This window comes from Bos indicus x Bos taurus, chromosome 12, assembly GCF_003369695.1.
Source record: "Bos indicus x Bos taurus breed Angus x Brahman F1 hybrid chromosome 12, Bos_hybrid_MaternalHap_v2.0, whole genome shotgun sequence".
NCBI lineage: Eukaryota > Metazoa > Chordata > Mammalia > Artiodactyla > Bovidae > Bos > Bos indicus x Bos taurus.
The window spans coordinates 33614667-33639071 of NC_040087.1; the positions used below are offsets into that span (position 1 = coordinate 33614667).

General features: G+C 36.2%; 1 protein-coding gene across 1 annotated transcript in view; it reads right to left on the reverse strand.

The window, feature by feature from the left end:
* Window positions 1-2119: 2119 nt before the first annotated feature.
* Window positions 2120-24405, reverse strand: part of NUP58 (nucleoporin 58) — a 30164-nt gene continuing 7878 nt past the window's right edge. Inside the window, exons 3-15 of the mRNA XM_027557560.1 lie at window positions 23814-23963; window positions 23050-23187; window positions 21336-21446; window positions 19672-19696; window positions 18627-18692; window positions 18111-18285; window positions 17391-17470; window positions 15488-15606; window positions 15049-15131; window positions 12758-12959; window positions 7274-7372; window positions 5648-5743; window positions 2120-4223 (exon numbers count right to left, since the gene is read on the reverse strand). Coding sequence (XP_027413361.1) covers window positions 4054-4223; window positions 5648-5743; window positions 7274-7372; window positions 12758-12959; window positions 15049-15131; window positions 15488-15606; window positions 17391-17470; window positions 18111-18285; window positions 18627-18692; window positions 19672-19696; window positions 21336-21446; window positions 23050-23187; window positions 23814-23963 — 1514 coding nt within the window. The 3' untranslated portion in view covers window positions 2120-4053. The remainder of the gene's footprint in view (window positions 4224-5647; window positions 5744-7273; window positions 7373-12757; window positions 12960-15048; window positions 15132-15487; window positions 15607-17390; window positions 17471-18110; window positions 18286-18626; window positions 18693-19671; window positions 19697-21335; window positions 21447-23049; window positions 23188-23813; window positions 23964-24405) is intronic.

Below are 24405 nucleotides of genomic sequence, written 5' to 3' on the forward strand. Positions count from 1 at the left end.
GCCATACAAGGTTGAGTATATAAAGTTCTGAGTGCGCTGCCCGTAACAGACTACATACAAGTAAGACACGACTGTGAGTGAGATTCCGATTTGCACTCCCTGGTGCTTCCAGGACACTGGCCCACGTTACGCAGTAATGTTACCGAGTAACACCTTGTGGTGTGTGCTCCAGTAGGCACACTGCAGCCAGGCTCATCCACAGTGAGGCTGCAGCAAGGCTCATAGAAGGTGATGCTGCCTATCTTCTGATAAACTGTTCCAACTCGAATATGTCCCACACAGAAATAACCCCACTGCAAAATTTCTGAAGGCACCATTCAGATTCTCTTGCTGCAAAGACACTACTTAAGATTGTTGATTATTTGCTAAGTTGTGTCTGACTCTTGCAACCCCCTGGACTGTAGCTCACCAGGCTCCTCTGTCTATGGGGATTCCCAGGCAAGAATACTGGAGTGGATTGCCATCTTCTCCAGTGGATCTTCTTGACCCAGAGATTGGACCCACGTCTCCTGCACTGGCAGATTCTCTCCAACTGAGCCACCTGGGAAGCCCCTATTTGAGATTAGTAGTACATTAACTTGGGCATACTATATTATCACAAAAGAACAGTTAATCTGCATCTGTAATAATGTGAATGACCTTGTACTGACTGTAGGATGAAGACCCTCAATGAGAAATAGAATTAAGAAGCTGTTAGGGGAAACTATCAGGGAGCTAACACACACTGTAAAACCTTGCTGAAAGAAAAGACCTAACAAATGCACATACCAGGCTGTACACAGAAAGACACTGATTCTCCCCAGGTACAGACTTTATTTGTATAAACCTAATAAAAAAATCCCGAAAGTATTTTTCCTGAGAAAAAATTGACCTTGACGAAATAGATACATTCTAAAAGTCCTAGAGCCGTCACCCAACACAAGGCTCTACAGGGGCAGGGGCTGCACCCAGGTGCCTCATGTAGACACAACCCTCATACGACCACACGTCTGTACTGTCCTCACCTGGCAGGTGCCAAAGCTGAGGTCTAAGAGAGAAACTTGCCAGAGACCACACAGGTTCCAGGCAGGGGTCTGAAGCCGAGATGACTCCCAGAAAGTCAGCTAGGAGTCATTTGTCTCCAAAGAAAAATGTTAGATTATGTTACCTACGGACATCATTAAGGAAAAAACTCCCAAGTCATCTGGTATAAAATGGACACAGGATATTAATATGCAATTACATTAATAATTGGGAATTATTGATAATTATTAAAATTAATAATTTATTAATAAAAACATTTATGCTAAAAAGCTCCAGCTCACAGGGACTTAAAAGACTGATGGTTATCTAGGGCTGCAGACAGGAAGTGGGTACTCACAGAGCAGGAGTATCTGTTTATACAGCATTTATGGAAGGCAGTCTGACATTAAAACATACATTCTATGCTTCTTTTAGCAATTCCTCTTCTAGAATCGATCCCAAAGAAGCATTAAACATGAGCACCAACTGTCACGTTTAAGGATATTCACTGCAGCTCTTTCTGTAAAAGTGAAATACTGGGAAGAACAGGGAGCAGCTAGAGCGGATGACCCGGCGTCTGTGCCATGGTCAGTCAGCAAAGAGTCAGTCTCCACGGACTGACGTGCAGAGATGTCCCTGATTCACCATTCAAGGAGAGACAGGCAAGTCATGGAATACACAGACCTTTAAGCCACTTGTTAAAAAAAAAAAAGGAAAAGGATCTAAGAGAATAAAATGTGAGAAAATGAGAGAAAGAGAACGAACATCTGTATACAAGTGAAAGGCATTCTTTAAAGGGTCTGAAAGGATACACACCAAACTACAAAGAGTGGACACTGTGCGGAAGAGAGTCAGATTGGGGCCCAGGAGTTGAAGGCAACTTTCACTTTTCACTCAGTATTTTTGTTTATAATTTTAAATGTTTTTATAATTTTGCAAACACAAAAGCGAGTGATGAAGTACTTGCTATCTTGTACTCAGCCTTTTTTGTTTTTTAAAAAAGCAAGATGTATAAACCAGTGAAAACAAAACACTAAAAACCAACCAGAGAATCAAAGAGGAAATAATAAGGAATAATAAGGAAATTATGTATTAAGAACGACTACTGACGCCTATAAAGATTCAAAGCAGCTGACACAGTAAAGTTTATTGTTTACATCATGACAGGCTCTGGACAGAGTAGGGACACAGTGAACACGGGGACGACACATTTAAACTCCTGTCACAAACAGATTCATTACAAAGTCCCAATGGTCAACATATTAAAATGTAAAATACAAAGGAAAAAATCCAAGAAATATAAATATCCAGATTTTTTGCAGCACAATGTAATGTCCTTTTTAAAAAAAAAGCTTGCTGTAATTGTGTATTTAATTAAACACATGTTTTCCTACCCTTCCCCAAAACTTGGATCTGGGGACTGCAGTATTAGAGAAGTATGCAAAAAATAAAAACAACTTCAGTGCCCAGAAACAAAGCATTTTCCTTATTTTAATGCATCAAGGTGCAAAAACTTCAACTCCAAAAGCCAATCATTGATATATGCAGATAAATAAAACAGACTTGATAACACTTTTGTCAAACCCAACTAACATTATACTAAAATATATATATATGTATATATATTGTATGTAATACCTATTTTAGAAAAAAAGGTGCCTTGGTGAAAATGATTCTGAAAATATTCACTTGATGCACATTATGTACAAAACCTTCTATATAAAAAATTAAACTATTTTCAATGAAATTCCATGTTCAGCATCTCACCTGAAAACTGTACTTGAAAGATAAATAGGTCTACATAACGGTTTCTGTCTGAAATCATGGCTAAGGCAGTTCTCTTTCCAAGGGCTCTCTTTTTCACCCACTCTCTATCACTAATACTAATGATACACAGATGCAACCTGACATGTTTCTGTGTTATTATCTGGAGCTTTCTGTTCACTGTTAAAACAGGGGATAGTTTACTGTTGCTACAGAGAATACTTTTTTCCTTAAAATATACCGTTTCTCTATTTCCAATTACGCACTTACTTAAGACATAAAAGAGGCTGATAAGCCACTCCATTTGGTGTCAATATCAATAGCCCTGTAAGAAAGAACTCTTTATTGGAATAGCTAGAAAAGTTTCCACTAAAATAATAGTGCATCCTACACCTGCATAGAATCAATTTGGCTCCAAAGCTCTTTGCCCCCAGACACCAGTCTGGAATTCAAACGTGCTCCTGAAGGTTCATCTTAGATATAAGAATACATAGGGGAGTTAAGTTGTTGACAGATATGTCTGCTCAGTCTCACAGCAGCCTTCGACAGGAGGAGCTGCTGAGATTAAGGTGGAAACAAAAATGGGGAAGACTGGGGGCAATGCTGTTGAGTTGGCCAATATTTACACCAGTAACCATTTCACTAAGTCTTGAAGCAAGTAACTATAAGACCTGGTACCTCTAGCTCCTCATTCTACAAGCACTGAGGATTTGAAGCATAAAAGGTGAAAAATGGAACACCCTTAGAAAAGGGGAACAGTCTGAGGCAAAAGTTGTAGGTCTGTAAATATATATTTCATATGCACACACGGTTGTGTGTATTTTCCTGTATATATTTTACATACATATTCACAAGATGCCCTGCAGTGTAGTTCAAAAGGCCTTTTGTCAAGGAACACAGATTCTAATATAGGCCCTAGAGTTCATAACATCCATATAAGAAACAAATGTGCATATATTCACATAATGTAAACCTTATCAACAAAAACATTGCGAAAACACTAGGTTAAATAGTAGTAGGTTTTACCAATCAGTGATGTAATAAGAATATTTCTTACACTGAGAATCAAAATAACGAAAGATATACAACTAGGTTTCAAATTCACAAGAGAAAAGTTGTTTAGCATGGCAAACAAGAACAGAGTTCAAAATTCCAGAAGTAAGGAAAAATATCAAAACTTTATAAATCTCCTGGGATGCAATTTATTTACTGCATCAACTTTAGAAAAATAGACTCAGAGAATGAATGATGCTGCTATGGGTTCTCTCAGCACATCAACCCATAGGTTTATCTTTTTCCTCTTTTGTTTCCAGCTGGAGGTTTCTTCAACTGAAGGAGTTGTCCTCCTGTCCCAAAGCCTGCAGAGGCAGGATTGGACACCCCAAATGTCAAACCCGCTGATGCCGTGATGCCAGGATTGCTGAAGTTAAACCCAGATGTACTTGAGCTGCCAAAGCCTTATGTTTAGGGAAGAAAATATTCATATCAGAAGTTAAGTCACAAAAACAAATGTAAAAAATGGGGATAATTCTCTAGCTGAAAGAATATATAACCCATGAAAACAGCAAATGTCTTAGGGCCCTAAATTTCTAACATGGAATTTTACAGGAAAATAATTTAGCTGACAGCTAAGTGGCCCTATTATAGACACAAGTTGAATGATCCAGGCCAAGAGAGAAACCTTACACAAATAACTGAAATCAACAGAAAACTTCAAGTTGGCAGTCACTTTTGTGTTAATTAAATATGCCAAGGTGCCTTCCCCCTTAGCCATCCATATACACTTTATCAAAATGTAGAGGAGAGACTTTCCCGACCTTTGGACCTACCCTGGCAATTCTAAGTCCTCTAAGAAAGCCTCAAACCACAATTTTCAGGACAAAGAATACATGGAACAGCAGTACCAATTGTTTCTATTTTATAAGAGCCTTCACACAGTTAAGATCAAATACTGCCTAGCTAATTAATGTTAGCAAATAATATTTAAATTATAATCCTGATACCACTGAATTCTATTATCTTACTTCCTGAGAACTACTGATTTTTAAATACTACTTAATTTAAATGGAATTTCCTTAAAATTTCCTCAATTAAAAAGTTAATCCACATTAAATTATTGTTATTTTAGGCATGCTTTTAATCCCTAAGCATTGTACAATAAAATATGTCACTATTGGGAATTCCCTGGTGGTCCAGTGCTTGGGAATCCACCACACTTTCACTACCAAGGACCTGGGCTCAGCCCTGGTTGGGGAACTAAGACCCCACAAGCTGTGCTGCGAGACCACAAAAAGTAAATAAATTAAAAAAGGAAATAAAATATAACAAGTCATTATTTATAAATATAGGAAAAATGCAAAAGCAGATGGAATTTGGAATTCTCTACTAGAAGTGTCAAAAGATTATACCTACTTCAAAAGCAAAGCATTCAATTAATCATCATTTGTAGGACTGGTATTCTTAAAATCAGAGGGACTTGCAACTAAAGAATGTATAACTTATGTAACGGTATCTCCTCAGGAGAACAACTATTCTCCTGAATGAATAATGATAAAAACTGGGTTAAAACTCACAGTGGGTTTATTTTTGTAATAATGAAGAAAAACTGTTTAAGCATAAAGCTAGTCTTAGGATTCAAAATAATGTCTACATCATTAACAGCATATGTTATTATTTATTATATCAAACTTAAGTTGTTAGAAAGGTTCTACTAACCTGACCTTTAGCATATGAGAGAAAGCTATATGAATATTAGGCTTGTAGGCTTCATCCAGGGGTAGAAACTGAATCAGGGATCTCTTTTTGATATTGGAAGTAACAACACTTACACTTTTAAAATAATGCACCTAATGGCCTGAAATTCAGGCTAAAACACACAAACCTGCACTAAGACTTCCTGAGGGTTTATTTGTTGTTCCAAATCCAAATGTGGAGGCCCCTGTGGTGCTGCATCCAAAACCAGAGCTAGCTCCAAAGCCTAGTGGGGGTGATAGAGAGACACACGGAGGTAAAACACAGGTGAAGGATACTGACAAGCCACACCAACAATAAACAGTGCTGAAAACCACGGCCCTGCTGAGGAGGTCTGCTATTTACCCTTTTGTCCAAGGCTTCTGGAAGAATTAGATCAGTTCTCAAACAAAACATTTAGATCTGTTTAGACTAAGCTTACGACCCCTCAGTAATTTTTAAAGAACAAAGCCATAAAAAAATAAGAATAGTACTTTCTCTCCCAAACAGGCTAGAAATTTCAGTGACCATCCAAGTATGACTTTCCTCAAACACATATACATGTTATCTATAGGGGTTATTTCATTTTGGAAAGAAAAAAGACTAAATTCATAAATAAGCACATGCACAACAATTTAAACACAATGTACCGCGTAGTAATTTTATTCTCCTTTTTACAAAAACACTTTCACTTAAGTTCAGCACTGGGAAAGTGCATGACCACATGAGAGTCAGTCACTAATTCTACGAAGGAAGAACAGGCTCTTGCAACATTACCAGCAATGCAACACTGAGAAACTGGGAGTAGGGGCAGCGTGGTTTCTCCCTTAACAATACTAGTCACAACTTAAATAAAGAACATGTGTTCATTATACAGAGTTCTGGAGCAGAGTCTGCTACCTACTTGAAGACTTGTTTCAAGTGCTCAGAAAATGAAATTCAAAATCATCTTCAGCTACTTTGTAACAGTTTATCTAAATTATTGAGTTTGATAGTATTATTGCCTGTAACTATGAAATATGGTGACAAACTGGAATATAGACCACAGGAATTATGCTGTCTGCCATTAATTCTAGTAATTCCTAACAGTCTAATATATTACATAACCATATAGCTAACAGGCTTCACCTCTTATGATGATATATTCTAATCCAATACTCATTACATGACAATGCACCTGTCAAAATACAATCAACCTACAATTACCCACACCAGAGAACTGGGAAAGCATTTGTACTTCAGCATATTTTGCAGAAGACTTACCTTACTAGTTATGTTATAAAAACTACTGAAATAAACTTATGTATAGAAGTATACATAAAGGCAAATAGGCCAAAAGTGCTTAGAAATGGACAGAGTTGGGCTGTTCAATTTATGATACAATTATTTCCCCATTTAAAGAGCTGCATTTTCAGAAAAGAAAGATGATTAGGAGAATGTCTGTCCAGAAGTAGTTTGAATTCCAACTAACTTTTTAATTTAATAAAAATAAGCAATTTTCAAGTTCACGTTTTAGCATATTGCTTTGAAAATATGAACACCCTTACCATTTGATTTTAATACATTTTTATATTTACTATTCACAGAGATGAAATGATTTTTAAAATTCTAGATCTAATAATTTTAGAAAGCACTGATATGTTTAGAGAATCCTTTTTTTTCTGGCCAGATAGAACCTTAACTTCCCAAAGAGCAGATCCTCTTAGAGGTTTTCACAGGCTAGTAGCAATTCGAATGTATCATAGTGCAATGCAATACGAGAAAAGTTAAAGTGTACCTCCAAGGTTTGAAGAACCTAGGCCACTTGACTGCAAGCCAGTGCCAATACCTGAGCCGAATGGCGCTCCAAAACTAACTCCCAGAGATGGCTGTGGCCCTGGTATAAAAAAAAAAAAAAATGGGGGGGAAAAAAAACAAATTTGCCTTACTCTTTCAAGATTAAATTTCTTTATGAAATTAATTTTAAAATGAACAGTCATTATTTTTAACAAATTCTATTTGCTAAAACTTAGTTTTCAGGATGTCTCCCCAGCCTAATTTATCTGTCCCAGCAGATTTACCTATTCAAAAATAAATTTAAAAAAAAAATTAACTTGTTCACACTTAAGACAAAAGAGGCTTACCGTACGAAAAGAGTGTTAGTTTAACCTACTAAATAATTTGAAATCTTTAATGTATTGTAAATTATAGTTCTTTTAGTTTCACGTCTAGAATGATTTTAGATCTCCCCAGTTGTTTTCTGTTAAGATTAGTTGCTGTAATCAGTAAAGGTTTTTACTTTTTTTCTTTTTAAAATAAGCTCCTTACGGTTAGAGTCAAGTCCCAATTGATCAAAAGAGACTGACACTAACATGCAAAACCATCATGTTACTTCATAAGTGTAAGTACCAAAAACTAGGCAGGATTTCTTACAGAAAATATAAATGATATAAATAAATAGATAAAAAACAAGACAATGTTTTATTTTATTAAATTTATTGTTCATTTTAAAGCAAATCAATTACACAGTAACATGACAATTCCAACTTGTTCACAAAAAGTGATAATTGAGTTCTACTATTAGGCTCTGCTACATCACACCACTTATCACCTGATTAAATAAGATAGAGAATGAACATTTACAAAGGCACTGCTGTGTACCTTGACAGATTCAATACATTCAAGATTTCAATTCAGAAGTTTCTTCTCAACATTTTGGAAAATGTACTCAGATGCAAAACGATTAAGTCATCCTTTTCCCATTTGTTAAAGATTTTGGCTGAGTTTGGCAAGAATAGCATCAAACTTACTAGCCTCTCTTTTTTAACTACTTTTTTTTTTTAAACTAAGCAGAATACAAAAATCTAAAAATCTCTCATTTGATAATTTATGAAAATTATTTGATAAATTTCATAGTACAATCTTCAGTCTTGTCTTTTTCAAGCACAGTGATCAGTGCATCTCAAAGTTGAGGGAACTGCCAAAGTAACATACAGACTGATATTTAGACTTCTTAAAGAAATCAAAGCCTTCAAGTTGTTCAATGAAGAATGAGGTTTCTTTATTCAAAAAGGTAGTGTAAAATTATAAAACATTAAAGAAAGAAGAAAAAAGAAACTAAGAAACTACATTTTGCTACACTGGGACAGAAACTGGACTTTCCAAATAGCTTCTACCCAGAAAATAAAGAAACACCAACAGTAGCCAGAGTTCTTACACTACTATTAAAAAATAAATTAGAAAAGATTTAAATTTTTACATCCAGTTTGAGATCAACTTGAGAATAAAATACCTGCCTAGCAGCTCTTTTGTAAAATGTTACTATATGAAAAAGAAACTAAGCATATTACCTTCTTATTTCTAACAGAAGTATTATGTAGAAAACACACGTCCAGTTTCTTTAACATTGAGAGACTTAAGTGTCACGTGTTCATAGGAGGCACTGCTGGTGGAAGACCCTAGAGCATAATATACACCACAGCCCTCAGCCCTACAAGTCCCAAGAGTTACTCACATAACATGCTTTTCGTTGTGTGCGGGTCTGCTTTTAAGAGCAACTCTAATCATTAATATTCAGGATATAGGTAATCAAGAACTCTAAGAATGACAAGACTTTCCATTGCACAACAGGTACATGATATTTTGAGTTTTGTACCTTCACACAAATTCTGAAGGCAACATCATTTATAAAACTAGTAGGCAAATGTATAACATTTTTAATAGTAAAAACTCATGATAAATATCTCCCATGCCAAAGTATTAGCATATATTACACTCTGGCCACCATATAAATTAGTTTCACTATTAGAAAGCAGAATCTACATCCTTCAGGCAAAGATTACGTAAACAATTCAAGAAATCTGTCTCAAAATCTGAATAGTCATTAGTCATTCAACGAGAGGCTCTTAGTTCCATAAATAATACCCAGTTAGTAGTAACATATCCCAGTGATTGCCCAAAGTGAAACCTTCATGTAGAGTAACATTTTACAAAAGTTACTGTATAATATATTCACACATAACAAAATCAAGTTAGCACTTTAATTCATATTTTTCAGGATAAATTCTACTTTCTTAAAAGTAAAACTGAATTCACAGGAAAAGGACTAAAGTGCTAAATTTTTTTTATTATAATTTTCAATGATCATTCAAAATACCTAACGTAATTAGGATGGTTATTCCTAAATCATTATCTTTTAAAGTAATAATTTTTCTTAAAAAACAAAAACTGTTTTTCCCCCCGTTTGAAAATTTTTACTCATTGATTTAGTGGGGAATGCTCCTTTGGTTATTACATACAACAAAATTGTAAAACCACAAGAAACTCAAAGGAAGAAGTTTCCTATTTAGCAATACACCTTAAATGTCCAAACCTACACTAAAAGCTAGAAAGTAGGAATTCCTAACAAAATGTCTCAGCTCTCCTTAAAAACAGCAGTTAAGTCACAGGAGAAAAGTCTTTTTATGTAAACACCAAGAACTTTTAAAAGCATCAAAACACAACAGCAAAACTTAATCCCAGTTCATTAGCTTAAAACAATCTATCCTAAGTAAAAATTACACTGAAAAGCCTAATGTCGATGTCTTAAGCTTTTTAAGAGGCTTCAGAAGCAAGGTGGACAGTGTGCTCCAGTTCTGCCAGCACGTAATCTATCCACATACGAAGTTAATTTCATACATAAATAGCCTGCGGAGTTTGTCATCAATTCTCTTCAGTTTTCAGAAGCAATAACCATAAACCACGCAGGCCTTAGGTCTATTATATATATTTTTTCATTAAAAGACATTGAAGGAGGATCATGAAGTCACTTACGTCCATACTTCCACCTCCAAGAAAGACTACACAGAATGCACCTTCAGAAGGTAGCAGCCTAAGAAGCAGTCTGCTTTTTTTTACATTAATAAAGTCAAGAACCTACATGCAAACAGAAGCAAAGCCCCCCAACAACTCAACCTTGCACAGACCAACAGGGTTGACTAAAAACAGCATACAAGCCTCATCCAGCTTCATCTAGATGGTCTTTAAATTCTGTTACTGGCACTTAAAGATTTCACCAGTCACAGTACATAAGGGACAAGACGCGGGTACAAAGCGCAATGCAATAAAGAGGGCATTTCTAATGGGCTTCGTGCATCTAACAGCTGCTCAGTCTCACTCCAGTGGTGGGTGACACGACTAAAGAGGCGGATCCTGACTGACCTGGACAGGCATAAAAGGATGGGCCACGGAGCATGGAGACCCTCAGAGAAACAAAAGGGAACCAAGAAGACAGCACAAAATGATCACTATTGTTCAGCTTCTCAGTCCAAAAATCCATACAATGCAAAATGAAAACACTGTAAGACTGTTTAGGTTAATAAATTACAATTCCTGCCACCTGATCAGAAAGCCCTAGATGGGCTTCACAAATGCAGGGAAGGTACAAGGCAGTCAGTGTCCCCAAAGCCTGGCAAAGGTCTGAAAGAACCCAAGCACATGAGCAAAGGGTGCTTCAGGATGGTTCCTCTAAAGTAAGCTAATATTTTCCACCACTACAGAGAGCACAGACCGCATCTCTACTGTTTACCTTGCTAACCCTGGAGTCTGGCACAGAGGAGGCACTCAAAAAATGAACAAGTATCTTCCTAGGAACAAGTATCTTTCTAAGCCCAAAACGTATGCAGGGAAACCTACAAACTTCTCAAGACTGCCTACATAAGAAAGTATATAAAACAAAATCCAACAGGTGACTTTACCTCTATTTTAGCATACACCACAGAACATAATTCCCTTATAGTGTAACAGCTTAGATAACTGACTTTTCTCCAGTTTTACTGATTAGAATAGAAATCTCTTATGTTTAAAGAATACCTAACTAAGTCCTGCTTTCTCTGGTCTATTTTAGAATCAATATTTGCTCTGAAAAGTAAACTGGTACTACAGTTAGTTTGATGAGCTGGTTAAATAAATCATCAGGAGAACTGAAGTCACCAGTACAGGGCTGATTCGATTTCTAGCCACCCCACAATGACCCGCTGGGAACCAATGCCACAATGACGTTTTCCCTCTGTAATATAAGAATGCAGTCCTACACCCTAAGCCAGCTGGAGAACTACTACACAGTGCCTATGTGGGCCACTGTCCACACGGGTCCAGCCGTGGAACATGGGGGATTTGACATAAAGCCATTATCAGCCACTCACTGATGACTAAGTCAATTCTGTCATCTCTAAGTGTGAAGAACAATTTTTTAAATTGCCAACAGTAAAACCCAGAGAATGCTTCCCCTGCAGAGGCAGCCTGAATGCAATCTAGACGTGCACATTTTTTGCTTTTGCACACTGTAACTTACTACTGGACTCTATGGAACTCTCAGAAAGATTCAAGCTACAAAGTAACTCATAAGCACTATTCAAAAATGTATGAATGAGTAAAAAATATCAGTATCCATTAAGACTGTATTTCTGTATGTCACACTTCAAGCCCAACAAAACAGGGACTGCAGAAGTAAAAAGACAATCATCTCTGAAAGACCCAGGACCAAACTAAACATGCAGAACTGGACCACAGAAATGTCTCTCTCATAGAAAGTGAATTTAAACCAAGGACTACAATTATCTGCTTTCCAGCATCTCCCCAGTTATTTCATCTGCTCCTCCCAGCACATACCTCATGCACAATCCAGAGCAATTCAAAACATCCTTTTCCTGCTCTTGCCACTGTTCTGTTCATTTTAAAAGGTATGAACAATTCCAGCATGTACCTTCTTCTAAATTTGGTTAAGAAGGCCTGTTCTATTTCCAGTCATTATACAAACCTACTGCTCTCAACACACCTTCAGTCAAAAAAGACATACTTCATCCTGAGTATGGGCATTCTGTAACCACTGCACGCGAGAACACACCGCCTGTCAGCATCACAGAGAGAAGAATGCAACCTCTGGCTACTTTACCTCTGACTTTAAAACAATATATGATACAGTCACAAATTTAGAATCGGTTCTTAAATGTAATTCAGTAGTGAAACACCATGTTCTAAAGGGCATTTATAGCAACACAGCAAATAACATGAAGTAAATTCACAATATTCAGTATCTAATTGATGTATAATTAATTATTGCTAAGACTACCCTGTGTTTTTATCAGGTATATGTTTATAATTGTGTCCATCACAATTTTTAGACTGTACTGGAACAGTTACTCAGAAATTTCTTCAGTGCTAACACAAAAGGAAGACTCATAAAAATGCACATCAGTGTTCTGCACTTTAACAGTAAGAAGCTATAACTTGAATGCATTCAGACCTGTAGCAGGCTGCTGCTGCTGTGTAAGAGTTGCAGCCATGGCAACGGCTGCTGCATTTGGCATGTTGCTGAAGGGGGTGGGTCCAGTAGTGACTCGGGGTGCGTTCTGCCACTTCTTGGCTTCTGCTCGCCTGGCTTCAAACACATCCACAGCATCTCCCAAGAACATTTTCCTGTAGCCAAGGTACTGTTCTTTGAGCACCTACAGGAATGAAAAATAGAATGTGTTAATCATGTCTTGTGCTGACTTTGACAATATGAGGGTGAATATAACCATACAATAAATTAGCAAAGACAGATCAAAAACACTGCCAGCATTATGTACTTCATCTAACTTGCCAATGCCAAGTTATGATGGCACTTGCAGCGCCAGCATATGCATGGTATGGGAAGTGGTGAATTTGAGAGTTCTACCATACCTTTGTACAGTGTCTTCCTGCTTTTAGCCATATATGTCTTTACAATCAACTGCCTGCATATTCTGGCTTCCTGAGGCCCTCTTTAAAATAAGTTAGAGAGCTTGCAGACAAGCATAGTAGTATCTAAAATTCCATTTTAAATATTCTAATTTTTCATGACAATTTCCCTTTAATGGCCAACCTTTGGATAACTTAGATGTAAACAGCATTAAAAAAAAAAAAGCTTACTAAATACATATATATGCATATATATATATAAAATATGTTAAATACCTTTTAAAAGGTGCAGGTGACACGTATTAAAATGTCACCAAAGCAAAGAGAGCTTGGAGGGTATACTTTATCAATACTGTTTGATTATTCTACAATGAGAATAACATGGTGAAAGTGAAAGTCGCTCAGTCGTGTCTGACTCTTCGCAACCTCATGGACTACACAATCCACGCAATTCTCCAGCAGAGAATACTGGAGTGGGTAGCCTTTCCCTTTTTCACGGGATCTTCCCAGGTCTCTCGCACTGCAAGCAGATTATCAGCTGAGCCACAAGAGAAGCCCAAGAATATTGGAGTGGGTAAAGCCTATCCCTTCTCCAGCAGATCTTACTGACCCAGGTATCGAACCAGGGTCTCCTTTGTTGCAGGCGGATTCTTTACTAACTGACCTATCAAGGAAGCCCAAGAAAAAATTACCAAGTTCATAAAATGGGTAGGATTACCCAAAACAACATCTTCCTTAATTAAGGCTATGAATAGGAATGATTCTGTTTCACCCTGGAATTATTAAATACTTTCCTTAAGAGTTTGGCTTAAATAAATCAGCTTTATACTACTTTTTATATATTTGAAACTTTCATAATAAGACAAGAAAGAAAAACATCTGCACAACACAGACTTCAAAGTGCCAAGACAGAACCACCTTCAGCACTTTAAAAAACTAAACACTTATTACAAAGTTTCAAGAGAATTTAATAAAAATTCCTCCTTTAAAATTATTTTTAAAAAATTAAGTTATTTTAAAGATTTGGTTTAAAATTTTTAATCAATCAAAGCAAATGGTCTGAACTATGCTATCACTTCAAAAATAGTATGATTTAAGTGGTTAACTTTAAAAAATTCTATCACCATGCATCAGAATAAAAAAGGAAACACTGGTAATCTCCATGAAATTCTAATCTATACAGTTAAGAATTTATCTAGATTCAAGTTTGGATGCTTTGAATTTTAAAGGTTTTCTCTGACCATATATAAATCCAAGAAAGACCAATTATATTTGCTTGATTGGTAAAGTATACCTATATTTATTTTGCCCAAGTAATTTTTAAAAATGAATATATTACACAATACTCAAAATATTCAGTGACAAATTTTTTTATTTTTATTCTTTGATAAATACATTTTCCTGTGTTTAGAAGGGACAAATGTTAGCAAGTTTTTTTTTATGAAGGGTCCAATAAACACTTAAAACACACATAAAATTCAAGCAGTGGGAAATGATTCTGCTACTAAGAATGTTTACCTTCTATAGTGCTATAAGAGATGGAAATAACCAAAATGTCCAACAAAAGACAATGGGTTAAACAAACTGCACATACATGCAACAAAATCCTGCTTAACTACTCAAATGATGGCAAACAAGTACATGTATGAATGTGGAAAGTCATTTACAATAAGCTGATGAAAAGTTAACACACTTCACAGAACACTTGCCCGGTTGTGTCTGGGCATATTATAGATTATTTCAGAGTTGGTCTTTTTCACTTACAAGTAATTTGAGCTATTTCTGTGATGAGCATGGACACTTTTGTCCTGCAAATGAACAAATACTTCACTTGGTGCAGATGTCCAGATAAATGAATACGGAATGAGAACTCACCTTCACATTTTCATGAATAGACTGAAGCTGTGCAGCTAAAGCTACAAATGTTTGATAAATTTTCTGCATAGCCATTGACAAATCTATAAAAGAAAATCATATTATCACACAAATACATATATAACACAACCAGTATTATTCTTCTATTACTTGAGTCCATTTCTTGGTACAGTTAACGTGTAGGATGAGAAAACTTACGCCAATACTTCCAAGGAAGAGAGAAGACAGCAGAGCAGACTGAGCGAAGGACTTCTCTCTATCAGTAATCTGGGGTAGGTGGGCCCCAGGACATCTGCCCATTATATCATAATCGTTCATAACAGCATTTTATATTTGTAAGAAATAAAGATCTAATCAATGACTTTAAAGGAAACTGTCTTATGGCAGCTTAAGACTACTAAAAGCACTATTAAAAAAATGACCACAGAAAGCATGTTACCTTGTGGGGTGATGTGTGAATTGTTCGCTTGGGTGGCTAGATGGTTCTCCAGCTCCTCAATCTGCTGTCTGTACTGCTGGAGCTGCACCTCAAACTGCTGAACCAGGATCCTGAAGTAGCTACACGAGAACATTTACCAAGTCAGACCACGTTGTAAAAACACTGCTTCCTTCATATTCAAAACTCCAACAAAAACAGGCCTCTGTTTAAGTATGGCCTTTGAATTAGTCTGATGACACAATATACCTTTAAGTGACACAAGTATTACCAAAACAAAATCTCAAATTTGTAAGTTATCAAGGTATCAAAAATGGATGCATATCCTTACTCCAATCATGAAAAATCTCAATTAAGGGATAATCTACAAAATAACAATATTTTTTAAAAATGTCAAGGTCATCTAAGAAAAGACTGAATAAATGTTGTAGACTGGAAGTGAAATAACAACTAAATGAAGTGTGAAAAGAATCCTAGAACAGAAAAAGTACACTAGTACTTAGAGTTCTTATAATTATAATTGGAAATACTATTTATAAGCTGAAAACACTACAGGGTACTTACTACAGAAGTATACAATTACAATTACTATTCTGATTAACATAACCAGAGAATGCTAGAAAGATAAAAAGAGACCTTGAATAGCACGAAACACAGTTGGAACTGATTCTATAAGAAATGGGGAACTATGAAAGCTTTTACAGTGGAAAATCATGATTCAACCCATTTCAGAATCAGCTCTGATGGCAGCATGAAGAACAAGACAGCAGGATAAGATACTGAGGAAGTCTGGCAAAGCAGCTCACCCCAGGCTCATCTGAATAAGGCAACAGGAGTATCACCATCATTGTCACTGCCTGAGTTTGACCACTACACTGTGGTTATGAAAGAGAATATCCTTATGTTGAAGAAATAGACTCTGAAGCACTCAAGCATTCAAGGGCATCATTTCGACAAACAATTCTACACATGGGAAATGTGTTTAAAAACATGGACAGCAAAGAACATAACAACTGCAAAATAAAAATGCTAACATGCGGAGAATCTGGGTGAAAGATATGTGAGAATTCTTGGTTTTATTCTTGAAATGTTTTTGCAAATCTGAAATCAAAACAAAACTTAAAAAAAGAATAAGGGACCAGGAGTCCAATGAACCCCGCCCACCCAGAAGCTCAGGACTCCCATCTCCGTGCTTCAGGCTCCCCATCTCTTAGACTGGACTCTGACAGCTGGAGAGGATTTGCGCAAAGTCAGATCCGGCAGTAAAGAGCCAAGCCACCCAGGTGGTGTATGGCAAGCACCTGACAATGTTCACTATTATCATCTTGCGTAACACAAAAGGATATGGAAACAGGCAACAAGATAAATATAACATGTATGGAAACTAGATGAATATACAAGCTGGGTACAGGTGGATTTTTCAAGCTGCTTATCTACACTTGACAATTTTTCTTCCTGAATATTGTTATGTAAGCAAATAAAAGTTATGGATGCAAATAAATTTATGGAAATAAATAAAAGGGTTAAACTACACTTAGTATGCCCTGTTTAAGGAAGAGACTATCATAAAAATATTTTTAAACTGAAAGTATTTATGGTATAATCATAAGTTTCTATTATTTGCACAACGTAATCAAGTGGAACAGACCCTGTAAGCAATATGAAGTGCAACTGCAGAAGAGTGCTTAAAAGCTCGACCTTAGCTTTCACCTACCCTGCAGTAAAATGGGGGTGATATACTTTCTCAAAATTATTATGAGAATTAAATTTTAAAAATTCACACAAAGTACCCAGTTTGCCACTTTTTAGCAAACCCACTTTGCTAAAAAGTGAACTAAGAAATCCATGGCCTGTATACTGTTTTTACTGTTCTGCTATTTTAAAGACAAACATTTATTTAACTTACTCAGCAGGAGCTGTATTTTCATGTTGCAATCCAGGTGGTGTTTTCTGGGTTCTTAAAGCTATTTCAGCATTTTTTAACTCCTAATATAACAGAGGTTTTAAAAAGAAAAAGCCAGTTAAAAGTCAGGCTGAAAATACCAACCATCTCAGGATTTCAACAAAACCACTCTTCAGAGCTTCATATGCTATGAGAACATATTATGACTGAAGCTCCTTTCAGGCAGGACAAACTATAGTTTCATGAACAAATTTCATAATAAATATAAAATGAGCTGCTGGTCTATCTTAAACTATGGATTTATGTAGGATTCATGAAGTTTATTCATCCATAGATACAGACATTACTATTTTAAAACCTGTACTATACAACCATAGAAAACACTGCTGTACAAAAACAAGGTAAATAACCCTGAGGATGATGACAGCAGCAGCGCTTACTGTGCACCAGGCCCTTTGCTACAGGTTCTACTTCTCTAACCAATGTCACCTCATGGGGCTACTGTGGAAAATCACTGGGTTAATATATCTAGATTGCTTAGAATACCGCCTCATACCAAGTAAGCACTCAATAAAAACCAGTAACTATTACAGTAATTTAGAAGTACATGTGCTATGTGGTTTTCTTATCCATGAAAATTCATGATTTTAAAAAGACCTATTTCTATTTAAAAAACAAACAAACAAATGAAAAACACTACAACAAAATGACACTCAAGCTTACCTGAGCGGTTTCTATTTTCAGTTTGTCAATATTGAGCGTGTTCCTCTGCAATCCACTGGCAGCCAGTGACAAAAGCTGCTTCAGAGCTTTAATATCTTCCTGGACTTTAAGCATTGCTTTTGAAGACATTCTACTAATTTCTTCTTGAACCTGTTTTTGTTCCTTCACAAATTTCCTAAAAAAAGAAAACTGAGTTTTAAAAAAAATACACCTTTGATTTTCTACAGAAAAAAAGTACATTTACCACATGTAGGTCAGAGTTTTAAGTCCGAGTGTTTTGAGAAGCAACTATTAAAAAATTCATCTACAGTTCACAGAATGGCAGTTACAGAATTTTAATTCCTTTATTTCCTTCATTCAATTGCTCTGCTTCTTTAACGTCTACAGGCATTCCAATGTTCCCCAAGTTTAATGCTCAGGAGGAGGAGGAGATGGTCCCCCTGAAATCCACACCCACCCCCCACCACCGCCGCGCTGGAGTCTGACTCAGCTCCTGATGACACCTGATGCACGTACTGGAGGTTGTCGACGTCCTGGCAGATGACAGCAGGCAGAGTCTCATCCTTCAGTGCTTTACTGTCCCTGAGAAAGATGCCACAGGCCATTAACACCCGAGATCATAAGAACCTGGCAGTTGAATTCTACTACAGTGTGTGTTAAAGCATGTGAAAACAGAGCAAATGTTCCTTATTTATAGCCTTCCTGGATGATTTTAAAGTTCCTTATAAAGAGTAATAAACCTACACAATAACTAACAATTCACCTGACATGGAGGTTTCTGTTCTAAGAAGATTGGCATCTGTTACAAGTACACATAGATGCATTTGACTAAATGTTTCAGAACAAAATCAGAGAATACTGCAGGTGGGATGAGATATTAAACTAAGTTTCTCCAGCTCAAAAATCCCAGGACTGACATTTCGTTTAGTTCAAAAATATTATAGCATTCATTAAAGAAAGAAAGCCTACCAAACTTCTCACAGTGAGATGCTCACAATACTTTTACTTTATTATTTTCTAACTTCAATTTGTTCTTCAACAAAATAAGACCTGGGGGTAGCTGAAAGGAATCACACTACTTAATAAGACAGGAATAAATGAAACTCTTCAAACATACACATAAAGTACATGGAGGCCTTCTCCCTCTTCAACAGCAGGAAGTGAATGGTGCTGGCACAGCAATTTACATATAAAAGAAAAGGTACATATACATGTTCAACTTGTATATATAAATAAAAAGTGGTCTAAGAGTAAAGTTCCATGAGTTGTTCAATACTTATAAGAAGGCAAAGAGACACTTTACATATATTTGTGTTTGTTTTTATTATTTGAGGAAAAGCCAACTACTTCGTAGAAAGAAATAGTTGTAATTTTCTCAAATATCTTACCTTTCACAATCTCTCCACAGCCTATGTTTATTACTTTGTCACAAAAACTTCAAAATAACTTTTCTTCGAAATGCATGTATGGTTCCATTTACTTCCAACCATACCATTTGTCTACAGTTTAATAAGTAAAACTCTTTAATTAAAATATTTTATTAGTCAAATTGTAAACTTACTCTGGTCTTGTTCCTGTTTTATCACCTAGAAAATTGAAAAAGCTTCGTGTAAAAATATGCTATTTATCAGTATATTCCAAATACAAGTTTTAAGTTAACACAAACTAAGGTAAAAGTAGAAATGGTTAAGGATTTCTTAGACTGCTTCTTAAACAGTATGTGATCTCATGACTTGTCACACTCTAATCACAGCATGTTAGACATATATATAACTGTTTTTATGTACATATAAACAGTTATGCAGCTGATTTGCAAGTATTTCTTTCAAGCGAAAGAATCTTCCTTTTTCATCTATCTTCCCTGAAAAATCTTGCTGAGGAGTTTAACTCCTGAGAGCTTTATTTGACACTTTTTTAAGGCCCTATTATCAGGCTGTTCCATCTGAGTAAAAAACTAAGCTGCTAAAACATCTAAGGCTATTTTTGAATTATGGAATTACTACAAAGAAAATTAAGTAAAAACAAGATAGGACCTTGTGTTTAAATTTTTCATTCAAAGAAAAATAAATCCAAATCTTCTAAGGTTAAAAGGATTTTATCAACTTTTAAGATAGTAATTCACCCTATAATATTATCTTCTAATAATAAAATCCATGTCCAATTAAAAAATTCCATACAGACATAGGACACTGAGTATCCTACAGCTTCATGCATTATGTCATTCTAAGTTCTTCAAAGAGGTTCAGTGCAGTATGTATGTATGCACTCCAGAGGAACATGCTTTCATCAAAACAAATCACACACAGAACCAACAACCACAGGGGGAAAAAAAAAAAAAAACTTCACAATGCATTTGGATTGGAAAAAATTTTTTAAAGAATATTAGGCATGCCAAGAGCACCACAAGAAGGGCATTTTCATACTGGTTGGTGAGTAAATCTTTTTTGAAAGCACTTTCACAATATATACAATGGAACTCCAAAATGTCCCTCCCTTTAAGCCCATGATTCAATTTCTAGGTATTTGCCTTAAGGAAATAACCAAAATATGAACAAAAACTCATAATAAAATCAAACAGCATTTTCTGTGTGCCTGGCTCTGCTAAGGTTTTACAATCCTCAAACCTACCCCATGAAGCAGGGACTGTTATTTCCCCTACTTCATAACGCACCAAGAGGATAAAGAGGTTGAATATGGTCACAGAGCTTGTGAACAGCTGAGCCAGGATGTACAGCCAGCAAACGGGCTGGCCACCACACCACACTGCCTCTCTCTGCAAGGGTGCCCAGTACAGTGACACTTCCCAAAGCAAAGGTCTGGAGACAAACACTGACTGGAGGATGGTGGCTGACTGAATGATGATACATCCATTCATAAAACTGATGATAAGCACATTAAAATATTTGTAAAGAATTACTGACTCTGATTAAAACTTGTGATATATTACACAAGAAAGAACAGGTTACAAAACAACACATGGACCATGGTCCCAATTTTTAAATGTGTATTAATATATGCATTCAGATAGTTACATAAGACAAACACACCTACAAATCTGAGTCCTTTACAAAAGTAGAATCTTAAATGCATAACACACAAAATTTGTGAAATATAATACAAACTTAAAAACTTCCCTGTTGAATATTTAACCAATAATTTTTCAGACACAAATTTAATTCCCTCAATAGGACTGTTAGAATGTAAAATTACAGTAACATTACTTACTCTTCTTATCCGATGAGCTACTAAAATCTATACCTCCGAGGCCTTCATTGCCAGCAGCTGAAGTAGCTGCTGTAGTTCCCAGAGTCAGGCCTAAAGCACTCTGTCCAAGTCCTACAAACAAGCCAAACATCACTGATAAAGTTCATCACCCTAATACATAATGACTTCCCCGAATGACCAACACACTCAACGCCTTCAAGTTGGATCCCAGCTTATCATCATGCTTGACTTAGACAAATAAAAAGAAACAAGTCCAGAGCATGCTTTGGACAAAGACTGATAATCTCACTTGTACTCAGTGCTATATGAAGTTTGGATGATGTGATTTTTATCAAGAGGGCCAGAATACATCTATTAACTGATGTACATGGACACTAGATTATATTTGATGTTTTTAAAGCATATCAAAGTAGTTTTAGTGTGCACATTTTTCAGGTGATTATTTGTCTTCCAATCATGCTTTGGAATTCTATACTTCAAAATCATCCAGTACTGGATGTATAAATTAACTTGATGGGGGAAATAAGGTATTCAGACAAATCTTCAAGTTGTACATTTTAAATATCTTACAGTTTTACTTGTCAATTATATTCCAACAAAGCTGGGGAAAAAGAAATAATCTAGTATGAATTTATAAGGTTTTTAGTATAATACAAAGCAAACAGTTTTACTATTAATGAAATTTAAAGAACTGATAGAAACTTGCAGTCATCAAAATTTCACATTCTCAAGTTCTTTTGATTAAACAAACAAAAAAGACTTCACTTATTTAAATTCTACTTCACAGACAAAAGGACGTGGAAGAACTAGACTACAGTTAATCTTAAGTCAACAAAGTTAACTTAAGTCACCTTTGAATCAAGTTAAAACTTCAAAGACCCTGCCCTGGTAAATCATTTAAGTCCATGCATTCTCAAGCTGACATAAGTGTGTTCTTTTTAGACAAGACTCTATTTACTTTAAAAACAGAAAACAGCAGAATGTACTGGATAAGAGCATGGGATAAATGAAAACTGGATTTAAATCCTGACAATGTGTGGAAAACACACAGCTGGATAAATGTTATGAATTTTTTAAAAAATCAATGGCACTTTTAGGTTAACGTAACATAGAGTAAGCATTGAATACTGTGTCAACCGAAACTCAACACAGAGATACAAAAGCAACCCTGACTCTTCTATTGTTTTTGTGTTTTGATCTCACTGGAATCTTTGGGAAAGATGTTTAAATATTTATCCTGCAAAGAAATGTATGCTACAGTAATCTAGTGATTTGGTTATTAGAAGATACTCACCAAAAAAAAAAAAAAAAAAAGGAGACATCTACAAAACTAATAAAATCATTTAATATTTGCTTTTAATGTCTTGCCTTCAAGGCACTCTAATACCCTTTTCTAACATCTGTAACAAAAAGCCATTCCCAGAACCCGGTCAGGGTCAGGAGGTCAAGTTCTCTCACAGTGAATTTAGAGGCTAAACAATTCAGTACTATCCAAGTGCCATTTATTCAAAAGACAAGTTTCTTTGGAACAGTTTACTGACTCTTGAAACAGGTCCTTCTTTGTCTCCTTATCTAGTCATGTTGAGAAAATTTATTTCTAAAGTATCAATATAAAATATTGATATCTAAAATATCTAAATTGAATAAAAGATATCCAATTATGTATTAAAAACTTTATCATTCACTCTTCTGGAGAGTAGGTATCACCACTTACCTGATGATGCTGTGCTTGTACCTTGGAAAAGTGAGCCTCCCAAACCAGTCAAGGCCCCCCCTAAAGAGAGGCCTGTTGAGGCAGTGGTAGTTGTGGCTGCTGTTCCACTCAAGTTATTCAGGGTAAATCCTGTGGATGCTATAAAAAGTGAAAACTGTAAGACTTCAAAAAGAACATCATTTCTAAGAACATCATAGAAAATACAAAGCATTTTCTTAAACTGATGTCAAGATATAACTGGCTCTTGTGGAAAACTATTCACTAAAGATAACATTACATATACTTAATAATAGAGAGAAATATTACCTTTAAAGCAAAAACCAGTGACAAGCATAAGCTTTGGTTAATACTAGCATGGTATCAGGTGAGAGAGTACAGACAGTAATAGTTTTCAACCCAGACTACCAACTCCACACTCAAAACCAGATGACTCCTAACCAGGCAAGGTTTATGCACTCTTTATCCTCCCGTCACCAGAATGTTCCTTGAGAACAAAGCAGACAGGAACAGGTTCACACGTGACCTCTCATCCAGTACCCTGCTTTGCTCTGTAAAGAGACCAACTTCCAAGAGGGCCTCTGCTGCTTTAATGCTCAAGGCAGATCTTCACAAACCAGTAATTCAGTGCGTCAACACTGCTGAATGACTGAAGTAAAAATTTTCCCCAACTGAAGTTACTTTTTCTAAAGGTGGACACCTGTGTTCACTAACTGAATGAAATGAGAATAAAACTAGAAAATGCCACTATCCTCCAACAGCCTCACCTGCAGGAGTGGATGTCAGTGCAGACGAGAGCGTGAGACTGCTGGCCGAGGTAGAGGCGATGGGCAGCGCGAAGGGCGTGGCGGACGCTGCGGGTTTGCTGAAGCCTAAACTGAAGCCTATTGTAGATGCAGATGTCGTGGCTGCCGTTCCTGTTTTAAAAAGAATCCCATCAAAAAAAAAAAAAAAAAAGAATCCCATCTTACCATAACCATACGCATACTGGTATCAATCAGGACCCTGAAAGTCTAAGATCCTACTTTGTGTAGATAGAACAGATATATACACTTATAAACTAGAGAGAAATCATTCACCAAATCACAGTGGACACCAAAGAGGAAAATCCAACTGAGGTGGTGATACTGGAATTCACCTTCTGCCCCACCTCCAGATTTACCCAGAACAGCGCTTCCCCTTTCTTTTATACTCAACAGAAAAAGTCTTCCTTCTCCAAGACTAAATTAAAACACCTCCTCTGCTGCTGGCAACTCTCCTCCTCTGCTCCCCTACCAGTGCCCAGCTGCCTCTCTTCTCCTCCCCATGCGGCTCCTCCAGTCTCTCCTGTCTGTCTCCTTACCTCAGTTCACTTCTCAA